The sequence below is a fragment of the Pelecanus crispus genome, chromosome 10 (genome assembly GCF_030463565.1).
Source record: "Pelecanus crispus isolate bPelCri1 chromosome 10, bPelCri1.pri, whole genome shotgun sequence".
Taxonomy (NCBI): domain Eukaryota; kingdom Metazoa; phylum Chordata; class Aves; order Pelecaniformes; family Pelecanidae; genus Pelecanus; species Pelecanus crispus.
Genome location: NC_134652.1, coordinates 294,052 through 307,220, shown reverse-complemented (window position 1 = coordinate 307,220; position 13,169 = coordinate 294,052). Strand labels below are relative to the sequence as shown.

At 43.3% G+C, this 13,169-nt stretch overlaps 1 protein-coding gene across 1 annotated transcript; it reads left to right on the top strand.

Moving 5' to 3' along the window:
• Positions 1-296: 296 nt before the first annotated feature.
• On the top strand, positions 297-10,013 carry LOC104025695 (opsin-VA). Its single transcript, XM_075717446.1, has 5 exons — positions 297-657; positions 2,180-2,390; positions 2,992-3,109; positions 8,388-8,627; positions 9,795-10,013. The coding sequence occupies exons 1-5, from the start codon at positions 297-299 to the stop codon at positions 10,011-10,013; spliced, it is 1,149 nt and encodes a 382-aa protein (XP_075573561.1).
• Positions 10,014-13,169: the final 3,156 nt, after the last annotated feature.

Sequence of the window (13,169 nt, the reverse complement as noted above, 5' to 3'; positions counted from 1 at the left end):
CTGGGTTTTATTACAGATAAAGACACAGCTGCAGCAGGAGACTACTGGCAAAGAGGGGCAGAAGGTGCTCTAAGAGGTTCTCTCACTCATCCCTGTTCCCACATTCACTGCACAGCACTAAACTTTCCTGTGACCAAAACTTTGTTTCCTGGACTATTACTGGAAAGCAGAAGCATGAAGAATTTGTTCACACTTCTGTTGGAGACAGCAAATTTCTCTTTTTAATCCCAAATATTATTTACAGATTAGAAACTCCGGTATTATACAATATTATTTTTGCTAGTGAGAGAGAAAAAATGGATGCATTCAGAGCACCTGAAAATGAGTCGCTCTTGTCCAGTTCCTCTGGTCCTGCCAGATGGGATCCCTTCCGTCGTCCCTTGGACTCCATCCAGCCCTGGCACTTCAGGCTTCTGGCAGCAGTAATGCTGGCGGTGACCTCCCTGTCGCTTGCTGAGAACCTGGCTGTAATCGTGGTAACTTTTAAGTTCAAGCAATTGAGACAGCCTGTCAATTATGTTATAGTCAATTTGTCTGTGGCTGATTTCCTGGTCTCACTGACTGGTGGCACCATCAGCTTTTTAACCAATCTAAAAGGATATTTTTATATGGGATACTGGGCTTGTGTACTGGAAGGATTTGCTGTCACGTTTTTTGGTAAGCTTGATTTTGTTTGTAGTTGTATGTTCTTTTCCTTCAACTTCCTTCAATGCATTCTGCTAGCTATCCTGCAGCTTCCCATCACTGACTTTGCAGGCCTTTGAACTCACTGGTTCTTTCCCCAGTTACGTGTATTCTGTAGTGGCTCTCGTGTGAGTGAATAACCTGTATCACTGTCGGTCATATATCAGTGGCTTGTCGCGTGTATACTAATCATTGAATATGTTTACTGTAATGAGAAAAAGCTTGCTAATAGAATAACAGTGTTGTGGGGTTTTTGGTAAAACAGTGTCAGGAAAAAAATCATGACGTGTAACTATTTTCAAGGTTTGTGTTTAGGTGTGTGCATATATGGATAAATGAGAGAGAGAGAGAAAGAGCAGGTGGCTGTTCTTAAACTGTGGAAAATATCGGCATAGAAACAGCTTATGTTAGCTGCACTCCAGTGGTTCTGAGGAACCGTGACACATCTGTAACAGTCACCCCTCACACTGACATCTTTTTGTGATTCTTTTTCTTGGCTTTGTTTTACTAACTACGCAAAAAATATTAGAAGTACTCTAAAAGGGGAAGTCCTCACCACGTTATTCCCTGTGTAAATACACTGCTGCAGTATAAATGGGAAATTAGTTTAAAATGGGCCATCTACTTACTTGAGACAGACATTCATTCCTGCCTCCCTGTTCCTGTTTCTGAAGCTGCCCAGTAAAGACAGCCTTCTAACTCTTGTAACTGCTCTAAATCAAACACATTGCTGATCCTCAGCCTGAAAGAGTCCCACAGTTGCTCTCAGCCTGGTTAAGCCACACAGAGGGAATGTCAGTGAGGGACAATGCTACTAAATCAGTTTGTGGCATGTAAGCCATGTCCCATGCAGAAAGATCAGGCTGTTTCAAGATTTTGGTGACCAACCAGGTGATATGTGCCTAATAAACTAATAATTTGACGTTGTGGGCAGCTGTCTGTAGGTTAGAGTTTTATGACAGTCTGCAATAGGACATTTCTCACAAAGATAGTATTTTGAAGATGTATCTGAAGTTGTTCGTTTGGAAGCTACACGTAATGTACAGCTTTTCAGAGTAGAACCGAATGAAAAAAAAGAAGTCATTGTCAGTTAAATGGCCCAATTGACTGCTTGGTTTTGTAGACATTATACTGTAGACTGACAAACTAGACACATACGAAAATCTTGTGCTCTTAATAAATATTAGAATAATGCACATAAATTGCACATCCTTTCACAGCTTGGGTTGATGGTGTGGGGTGGTCAAACACTGGAACAGGTTGCCCAGAGTGGTTGTGGAGTCTCCATCTGTGGAGATATTCAAAACCCAACTGGACTTGGTCCTGGACAACCTGCTGTGTCGACTGTGCTTGAGTGTGTGCGGGGCGTTGAACTAGATCTCTTCCAGAGATGCCTTTCAACATAAACAATTCTGTGATTCTCTGATGTGGGATGGTGTTTGCTTTTCAGTGAATCCACCCAATTTTTGATGCTGACTGTGTTTTCTTACTATAGGCATTGTTGCTCTCTGGTCTCTTGCTCTGCTGGCTTTTGAGCGGTACATTGTGATCTGCCGCCCATTGGGCAATATGCACTTGAGGGGGAAGCATGCAGCCCTAGGTATTGCCTTTGTGTGGACCTTTTCCTTCATTTGGACCATTCCACCGACAATGGGTTGGAGCAGTTACACCACCAGTAAGATTGGAACTACATGTGAGCCTAACTGGTAAGGCCAATCTTGCGGAGTATGGCAAAGAAATTAAACTTGCAACTCAGGATGTCTCAGGGGCATGATTTAAAGGAAAGGTTTAAAGGTGATGTACATCTCTGCAAAAATGGATGTAAAGAAAGTTGTAACAAAACTGAGCAAAATTTGCCAAGAACAGATTTAAACCCAACAAATTTCTAAAGGGAGGAGCTTCCATCTCTAATGAAAATATCCATCCTACACCTTGTGCGTTTTGTCAGAATTCAAAGAGGACAGAGACAGATTTTTCAGAAGACTGGACAAAGCCCTGAGCAACCTGGTCTGACCCCATAGCTGACTCCACTTCAAGCAGGAGGTTGGACTACATGTCCCTTCCCACCTGAAGTGCCCCACTGTGCCTGTGCTCCTGTTGTCATAGGGTCCTGTCCTAGCCCACGGCCAGGGAGGTGGCCCAGGGCTCCATCTGGTGATACGGCTGAAGCTGGAAAGGGGCACTTTGAATAAAAAACAGTTGACAAAAATACTGCTGACAGCTTTGAAAAGCAAAATTGATACTTCAAGAAAATAATAAGAACACATATTACTAATACATACACAATATATTTTGTGTTTTAAACAGGTATTCAGGAGCTTATACCGACCACACGTACATTATTGCATTCTTCACCACCTGTTTTATAGTGCCTTTATCTGTGATTTTGGTATCCTATGGAAAACTGATGCGGAAGCTAAGAAAGGTAAGAATAAGCACTTATAAATAAACTTTTAAAATGTGTATGTATGCAAACATTTGGAATTTTTATGTTTGATTTTCTATAAAGATCAGCCATAAGCAGATCAAATTTCCAGGCAGCAAATGCACTCAGTTATCACCCCTTGTTATGTAATTATCCTTACACCCAGAAATTCATGCTGCGGTTAGAAATGATTTTTCAAAATGTGCAGTTTGCATCACTTATCAGTACATCTCATTAACCAAAAATCATACAAATGAAAGAATGTCTGCCTCATAACTAAAGAAACTGAATGACCCAATATTATTTTATTTACAATGGTACTTCAATTCAGTGACATTTCTTAAGACTCAAACCATGTAAATCAGAATTTAGCTTAAAATTTTAAGAGTGCTGGCTAATACTCTGTAACACTTACATGCAGAATAAGATGTAGCATCTGTAAATAATGTAATGCTGTTTAGTAAATAAAATACTAGATTGTCCAAGAAAATTTAAAAGACTTGAGAAATGCTTTTGAATTTTATTGAATGATTACATTGACCTGATCCAAAAGAAAATCTGCAAAAACTGAAAAAGACGACGACAATAAAATAGGAAACTTCCTATTTGGGACAGGATTTTGGGACAATATTTTGGGACTATATTGTTATTGCTGTTTACTGCAAAGCTGCCTTGTCTTATTGCTTCAGTAATAAATTCAGTAAATTTCTTCAATTTACTGATGTTTTTAAAGTATTTGGGATAGTCAAATGCTTGTATTTATTCTGAGTGTTGTTCTCTCTAAGTAAAACAAAACAGAAGGGAATTGCAAAAAATACTTTATTTTCTCATTCGAAAATACAGATTGGAACATGCATACTTCAGGTGACATCATGATTCCTCTAAATGCATTTTGCTTTATTTCCTCCAGGATGCATTTAGGGGAGAGAAGGTTAAATGGCTGGGAGAGGTTGATTTCAGTATTAAACACAAGAAGTATCCAAAGTTGAATGTGAACTGCAGCACAGGTGCATTGCTGCTCATAGTGCTCCTGGTGAGGTAGCACAGCATCTGTTGGTGCGACGGGGGGGTGTGCATTACAAGATATGGAGATGATTGAAGCAAATCACTGTTGATGACTCAGAGTCTCCTAAGATAACTTGTAAAACTATGAGTCTGTTATTCTGAATATCCAGAACTCTTATCAGTATTTTATTTTCCCCTGTCCTAACCTATCTGCAGAGGAACAGGAACGCAGATAGAGAGCGGGGGCAGAGCTCCCCGCTGCCGATGCAGTCCTCGCACTGCTGCCCGGGAGGGCGATGCGCTCCTTAGGGAAGGAGCTCTGCTGCTTGGCTTGGCAGGGGAGGACAGCCGCCCCGCGGGCTCCCGCTCCTGCCTGGGGCACCCCGATGGGGGCCCGTGCCGCGGGTGGCAGGCGTCCCCCCCCATGGCACGGCGCAGGCCCCCGGGAGGGACAGCCCACAGGTGGCCTGGCACGACAGGGAGGGATGTTCACCCAGCGGGGGGGGATGTGAAGGAAACGGGACCACTCGCCAAGCATCCAGCACTGTGACGGGTCTGCCAGAGCAGTGGCTCATGCGCTACTCAGGTGCTTCAAGAGGTGCACAAAAAGGGCCATTTCCTTCCCTTGCAGCCACTTAAGAGGCTGCAAGTTAAAAACGAAGTAGGTGAGATGAGGAACAAGGGAGGCAGTGAAGGAAAATGTCACTGTCAGTCACAGCAGAAGCCAGTGAATGGCGCATCTTGCCGCTTGGGTCAGGTCAGGATGTCTTCTGGAAGACTGATCTGTGCCAGTGTTGGCCTACAGCCACCGTGGTGTGATCTTGCCAGGCTGTCTTTCTCACTCCTCTGTCCATTATCCAGAAAGAATAGCAGTAATATTTAAAAAAAGCACACTTCTCGGTAAGTTATGTGTTTCACACGCTCATTGCAGCTCAGTGACCTGGCAGACCACACAGCCAGGACATGCTGGGGAGGCCTCAGCGTGCCCCATCACAAATGATGTAGCCATTAGCCGTCTGGCTTGTGCCAGTCCTTGCCTTTGGCTTTTGTGGGCTTTTACAGAGATGTAACTGTCTGAGTTGCCCTCTTATTACTTTTTACAGCTTAAAACAGCCTGGTGTAGAAAAGCTAACTTGCTGTGATATATTCTGTAAATTTATAATTAATTGATTGCCAGAAGGCTATATCTCACAACTAAGCTAATTTTTTAAAAATCTGACTACAGTGAACACAGAGAGATCCAGGCACCAGAACTGGGGTCTTGATGTTCCCAACCAATCCTCTTCCTGGATTTTGACTGCCGTGTCCCATGGTTGCCGCAGTGCAGGCTTCGTCCCAAGTGGCATTGCTGTGTCTTAGTAAAGTCTGCGAGACCCTCAGTCCGTGCGTGAGCTTTACAATGCCAGCAGTAACTTTCGCTACAACTGCAAAACTAATGACAGAAATGAATCTTCAGGAAAAGATGTAATTAACAGTTTACAATGGAGATAAATTATTATGGCAGTTTTCCTTTTTTTGTAAGATAAAGCACCAGTACATGGTTCCTTATCAGTTTTGTGTGCTCAGATTTAGAGAGAAAGGCATCTACTGCCATCCATGAAAAGCCGTAGCTGAGAAAAAGGCCAGGCTGATATGAGACAAAGACAAAACAGTCAAAAGCACAAACCAGGAGATTGTGTTTCTTCCCCAAGGTGACTGCATTTCTGCTGAAAGGGAGCCTGGGCTGTCCTCTGTGTAGGTACAGTGTATATGAAAAAATGCTATAGAAATGTCATGGATTGGCAGGGAATATCTTAGCTTTGCTCAGCACCCAACACAGCCTTCATTGATGCCAAAGAACTTGTGGGTGTTAGGACAATTCATTATTATTGTTGTTGTGTTTCTTGTTTGTTAAAAACCAACATGAATTACAACTTTCTACAGAGGTAAGGACACGCACCCCCCCCTCCCCCCCGCCTCCCCAGGAGGTGCTTCTGTACCTCTGTAAGTACTAAATATGTTAAATTACCTGAGTGTAATGCAAGGGTTATTAGGGAAAATGTCTCCATTCAGTCCTAACATTACTGTGGAAAGCTAAAAGGCCATATTACACCAAAACCTCTTACTTTCCACGTATTATTGCAAGATCTGGTATCATTTTTTTCTAGAGCCATACAGAGTCATCATTAGTTACTTCCCATGTAAGCTAACATTACGAAACAGTGCCTTGTTTCACTAACTCATCAGAAACAAACCAAGGATGCTTTCCAGAAAGACATTGTTTGACATCACATAATCTCTGTATCAACATCTCTAAGCTGCTGGCATGATCAGTGAGGGGAAGAGGGGGAGCATTCCTGCTAAATGCCCCAATCCCACTTTAATTCTTGTGTCATTAGATCATAGACGCTCTTCTGGTGAAGGCCAGAAAGCACCACAGAGCTTGACAGACTTTCCTGGTCACTGCTGCTTAGTCTGGTCTAAACTTCACCCATGGCAAGGAGGTTGCACAGCCACAGCAGAGTGCTGTCTTTAACACCCATACTGGACACCTAGTTGTCTGCAAAGGCTACAGGAAGAAGCAAGTGCTTGAATTCAGGCTCAATACCTGCTTCTGACTCACCAAGATGGCCGCCTTTTTCAGTAATTAAGTCACAGTCATGCCTTCAGTTAAACCACTGCAATTACTGTGGGTAGCCATAACAGCGGGGTAGATTGGGAGTTGGCTGAAAACTTCTCGAAAGGTTGGCCAAGGCTGGATTGTTACACCCAGTTGGCCAAGGCTGGATTGTTAACCCGGTTAGCCAGAGCTGGATTGTTACACCCAGTTGGCCAAGGCTGGATTGTTACACCCAGTTAGCCAAGGCTGGATTGTTAACCCGGTTAGCCAGAGCTGGATTGTTACACCTGGTTGGCCAAGGCTGGAGTGTTACACCCCGTGGATGTGGTGGCTACAAGCCGGCCAGGGCTCAGGTACACCGAGAAGAGGTAGCAGGAGAGGGCTGGGGAGACCAGCCTGGTGTGGAGCCTTGGGAGCAGGTTGGGGCTCGGGTGCTGGGGGGGGCAGGGACAGCTCAGCCTCCGTTCCTGCACCACCTCACCTGGGGTTATTTCCCCTCTGCCGATGCCAACCGCAGCAGCCATGAGCCTCTCTCTCCAAATTTCTGGCAGGCAAGTCTGTGGTCCAAGACAGGAGCTTTTACTTAAAGCCAGCTCCTGGCCTGAATGAGAACTTGGAAGAAACCTGAAACTGCTGGGGCTTGTAAAAAGCTCTCCTAAGGACAATGCTGTGCTTGGGCTGACTGGTGCAGAAGACAGTTTTGTAGGTAAGGTTTAAAGTTGGTTGCCTGTAAGGCTGGTTCAAAGGTATATTTGCTTCTCATATTTGCCTTGTTATGGAATTGTGCTTTTCATTATATTTTGCTGTACACAAACTGGTTTGTCAGGATAGCAACAAATGCATTTCACAAAAAGACCAGAAAAGGGGAAAAGAGGGACACTGCTCCTACCATTACGGACAAAATGTTCTCTAGTTAGGTTTCCTGCAAGCCAAGAAGTGTAGCTTTATCAGGCTTTGTGCAGAGCCAAAGCTGCTGTAAGCCAAGGTAGTCCATTGAAGCTGGTGATGTATAGCAAGTCATATCACCCAAAAATGTAGCCCTAATTTCTGCTTCATATTTTTAGAGGTAACTTATTGTTATCAGATACTGCCAATTGCTCATTCTGTCAGGGTCATTGTATTCTGCTATTTGGCATTCTAAATAGAGGCTAAATCTTGTCTCTGATTTGACTCATTAGGATTACTTTTCTCATAAATGGAATTTAAAGGTATTTCTGCACTGCCTTGGGGTGGGCTGCTGCAGCATGCATGAAGTTACCCAAGCTAGATTAACTCTTGTGAGGCTGGACAGCAAACCTGTGCCATCGCTTCGCTCCTCATGACGTGGCTGCAGCTAGCTTGGGAGTGTCGCTGCAGGCTGCAGTTGCGCCTGACTGCAAATAGATTTCTACACAGAGATTGCCCTAGTAATTCCTTTTTGCTCTCATTTTGACAATAAAAATATAAAGATACTTAAGCAAAGGAAAATTTAATAATGACAGCGTACAAGTAATTCATGTTCCTCAGCAGTAACACTGACACCCTGTGGTCCAGTAACAGCATCCTTACATGCTGTCATACTCGAGAAGAGTAGGTCGTTCCTTCTAGCATGGCAGATTATTAGCTTGCTCACTAAATTTGCTGGTTGGAGGCCTTGTTGTTTATTTTCTGGAATCTTCTATCTTTTCTTTAAAGGTGTCAGATACGCAAGGCAGGCTGGGAACTACCAGGAAACCTGAAAGACAAGTGACTAGAATGGTTGTTGTTATGATCATTGCCTTTCTAATCTGCTGGACGCCATACGCTGCCTTTTCTATCCTGGTCACTGCATACCCCTCCATTGACCTTGATCCTCGTCTGGCAGCAATTCCAGCTTTCTTTTCCAAAACAGCTACTGTTTATAATCCAATTATTTATGTCTTTATGAACAAACAGGTACTGTATGCTCTCAAAATATCTTTAACACTCATATTCTGTTATTTTGTCTTGCTTTATAATGAATTATTTCTACTTACCTAATGTTAGTTAACTAGCATTGCAATATCCAGCATTTAGAACTAAAAAAAAAAAACCAAAACAACCACTGTATATCTACATACTGGAAGATAGCATAAGCCTCTGTGCATTATTAAAATATGAATGTTAACAATTACTAGGTTAGATATAAAGGAAAATCAGCCCTTAGTGAACATCTGTTAGTTTTCTGTATGAAAAGTCTATTTTGAAGACTGCCCCAGTACATTTTTATAGTTCTTCAGGAATGCAACACCAGTGAGTTGATTTTGAGGTGGGGTGGAAGTTTTCAATAGCTTGAATTTGCATCAAGGGAAATATTGCATTTGTGGTTGTATGTACAGGGAGGGTAGAAGCATTGCGTGTGCCTATGGGACCCAGAGCTTACTTCTCTGGAATGGGGGCAGAGGACTGGCTGCAAAGAAGAATAATTTGCAAGGGGATGAACCAGAGTGGTATGTGTTCACTGTGGTAACAGGCAGGATAATAAACTTGAATAGGTTTATGCAATGAATGTATCTACTAAGAGTGGTGGCATCAACCAGAGTACAAGCATATAAGTGAAAAGAAGAAAAATAGTGAAGTGACTGTTGAGTAAGAAGTGACGAATACATTTATTTATTCAGTCCTGCAGAGCGCTGTTGCTTGTCTCACATCCTATGGCCGGTGCCCTGATCTCCCAATGCACGGCAGATGTATGCTGGTCTTACCCTGCTCATGGATATGACCAACATGGAAACAAACCACCCTTGAATAGCTGGGTATTAGCATGTGGCAGCAACTCATGAGCCTGGAGAAATGACCAGTTCTGCCCATTAGATGTGGTTAAGTAACAAGCAGAAGAGGAAAAACATTTTTTAGAATAAGATTTTCCAGTAGTCTGGGTCTTTTTAGAACGTCATTATTTTTCAGTTTTAAAGTTCTTCATGGTGGCACAGGCAAATATATTTTATGGGGCTATTTCTTTATATTCCTAACTGACTCATGAGAAAATTTCCAAGAGTTTTAGCTAAGACATGTTCTGCTTTATAGAGATATTTTTAAATTCCTTATGTGTTTTGATTGATATCTTTTTTTTCAACTTTCTAGTTCAGGAATTGTCTGATTCAGATGTTCAGATGCAGTGCCATAGAAACTGCAGAGTCCAACATGAACCCGACTTCAGAGAGAGCAGTGCTAACCCAGGACAAAAGGGGCAGTGAGATGTCCACCATGGCAGTACACAGCACTGTTTCTAAGAGGAAAACTGGAGATGAACACAGAAATTGCCAATCTTTTGCTTCAGAAAACAAAATCTGTCCTATGTAGGTGGGAGATATGAGTGTTAATGCAGTGCTACAGCATAGTTCCTTGTTACCATCATTTAATACAAAAAATGTTTTCAGTGGGGACATTATGCTCCTGTGGACACCGGCTTTTGAGATTCTGGGCTCCTGAGTGCATGTAAGAGTTTCTTGGCTCTGCAGTTGCAGTCAAACACCCAGCCATAAGGTGAGTCCCTTCCTCCACTCCGTTTCTCTTCCCAATCCACAGCCTGCTTGCTCCTGAAAATAACAACAGGGAGCCCTGTGTTGCTATGCTGGCATGTAACACGGTCAGGATAGGAGAGTCATACGCTGATGACATCTCCTTGGTCAGCTGGAAGAAAACATGAAGCGGCACATGGCTTCAATATGCTAATGGACAAATAAATAATATGTAGCACACACTGACTCAATTTCAACCAATGGAGGTTCAGGGAAGAACAGGTCTGAGTGCTTTTTTGGCTCGTTTGGGTATTTTTACTAAAAAAGCAAGAGAAAGCCAGAGGCTTCTGCACTTATGTCTGTCCTTGATGAGAACCATATCCAGCAGCTCGGAAAAGCCATCCCGACTCCCAAGCACTATTTTATTAAAACAAGCCCTACCAAGAGCTGTTCGCATCCTCTCTCTGCATTCCCTCTTTGCCAAGAAACTCTTCTGTGCTCGTGGCAAATTTTGAAGTAAATTAATTTGGACTAGATGATCGTTGTAGGTCCCAACTGAACTGTTCTATTAACTCAGCTTTAGAAGAGGAGTTAGTAGGGTATAGGAAAGTACAACTGTGCAGGAATGCTGGAGAAAGGGCCAGTAGCACAGCTCAGAGTTGTGAAGCTGAGCTTTGTGGGACAGAAGTTTTTCCCCGTATGTGCCTTGCACTGTGCAGAGCTAAGATCTGTCTTGCTCTTGAGACCGTGTAGCTCCAGGTGGTAACTATTATTTCCATTTTGTAACAATTACAATTTTCAGAAATCAGTGGTTAGAGAATAAAAATATCATGTGTGTGCCAGGCCACATTACGTTGGAGCATGTTGGATGTCTGTATTTCCATTTGCACATTTTTACTTTTCTCACTTCTGAGCTAGGGCATGCCTCTCCAGAAAGCTTAAGCAACATCCTAGCCCAGTAGGCAACTTGCAGCAGCCAATGGCTCTTCTCCTCTGAGGAGCAGTTGTGTCTCTGTCCCTTCAGTCCTTAAGTTCCTGTTTCTGCCTAAGTCACATCCTCACAACTTTTAATTGAGCTACTGATCATGGCATAAATCATTAACTTGTTATTACACCTTTGATATCAGCAGCAAGGAGTGCAACATACACTTTCTGTAAACAGTGGAAAATAACAGAAATTGCCAGCTTTCCATGGCTGTATTCCATCTCATGTATTTAATTCACACAATGGCGTGCAGCAATATACTTAGCTTTAGCGGAATGTCACTTACACACATGCAAAACCAAACTAGGCCATGCATGTAATAAAGACAGACTTCTGTTTTGAACAGCCTTTGGTGAACGTTGTATGAAGCACTGCTAAGACCTGGCATATGAGATTTTGAATCCTATGTAAGATCTATACTTAATTGAATGCATTTTAGAAGAAAAGGCAACGGCTGACTATTTAAATGCTTTAGTATGAAAAACCATTATTTCTAGATAAGACATTAATACAGTGCCAGTCAACACAAATGTTGCTCCACAGTGGTATAGAGAAGCTACACTAGCTACGTACTGTACAGGCCTTAGCAATAGAAATGTGACATGAAATGAATCATCCAGCGTTCAGTTTTACTTCAAAAAATTACTATTTCTTTACACAGAATAAAGACATTTTGTTTCTACCAGATTTTTCTTCTCTTTTTATTTTGTTAAGTTATGATTTGAAAATATATTGCTCTGAAAAGGAATGACAGGCTACCCGAGATATCTGTGGTCAAACCTAGTCCCAGATCAGCAGCTTGCTGAGGTGGAAGTCAAGAACCATTCCTGAAGCAGATGGGGAGGTTGGTGGATCAGGGAAAGGTAACACAGAAACACAGTACAAGCCAGAGCCTGGTATCTTGTAAAGGCTGACTTCTTTACAATTCTCATGCTCAGGAGGAGACAAAAGCTGCAGCTCCCACCAGGGGTGGAGGGCAGGCATGGGCAGCGCGGCCCTGCAGCCACTCGGGCCTTGGCACGCGCACATGGACTGCTTGGCCACCCGTTCCTGCTTGTGGCCCCTGGCAGCATTCACAGTGGTGGACAAACAGAGTAATTCAGGCCCCATATTTCTGCACAGCCCTGCCTTTCTGAAGCATTTTGCTTTAGCTCTGTGAAGGCAATCTAAACACTGAAGCAGCAATGACAGTAACATGTGGGAGAAAGCATGAACTCTTCCCTCCTCCTCCTCGTCACCAGTCTTCCCATGGGGATGTGCTTGGGATGGTCCCACCGGCAGCAGCCCTCACTTCTGAAGGCAAAGGGAGGCTTGGTGGGGGGAGGAAGGGTAGCTTGCTGCAGGCAGTAGTCTATCTGACATCCAAGACAAACGTTAAAAAAGGTAACTATGCATACCTGCTACAGGTAACTGCTGCTGATTTTTTTTTTTACATCAAATACGTAAGAATTATTCAATAAGATCTTCCTGTTAAAAGATCTTTTATAAGTGCATAGGTAAAATGTGATTCCTTCAGCCATTTAGTTCAGCTGTCCCTTATTTCTGCAAAGCTTTCCCTTCACACTCTAAGTGGTCCGTTTCTTTGGCCCTGCTCTTTCTTCCCTTTACCCAACTTTCCATTGCTCTCACAGGACAGCTATGAATGCAAAGGACCCTGTCATGCTCTTTGGTTTGCATCTTATAAAAGCATGAGACAGCTCTTTGGACATTTTCTACAACCCATGTCCTTTGCAGAAGAGGAGGAAAAGCTAGGAAGCAATGGTGGTTGACCATGCAAGGAGTGAAGTGCACACGAAGTGCTGGCTGGCTCCTGTGGCTGGAGCCCAAGCACGATAACTGCAAGGCTGGAGGGCAGGAGTGACGTGAAGCTGAGGTACTGGGGTGAATGAGCAAATGTGGGGAGGGCAGGGTGGGTACCTGTACCATTGCTCCAGCAGAGATATCTGCATCGTGGTGAGCTTTTCTTGCCCAGTGATAGTTGCTGCCATGCCAGACATCACAAGGCATGGATGT

Coding starts and splice junctions, on each gene's coding strand:
- LOC104025695 (XM_075717446.1), top strand. CDS start 297: ATGGATGCATTCAGAGCACCTGAAAATGAGTCGCTCTTGTCCAGTTCC. Junction 658..2,179: donor ATTTGCTGTCACGTTTTTTG/GTAAGCTTGATT, acceptor TTCTTACTATAG/GCATTGTTGCTCTCTGGTCT. Junction 8,628..9,794: donor ATGTCTTTATGAACAAACAG/GTACTGTATGCT, acceptor TCAACTTTCTAG/TTCAGGAATTGTCTGATTCA.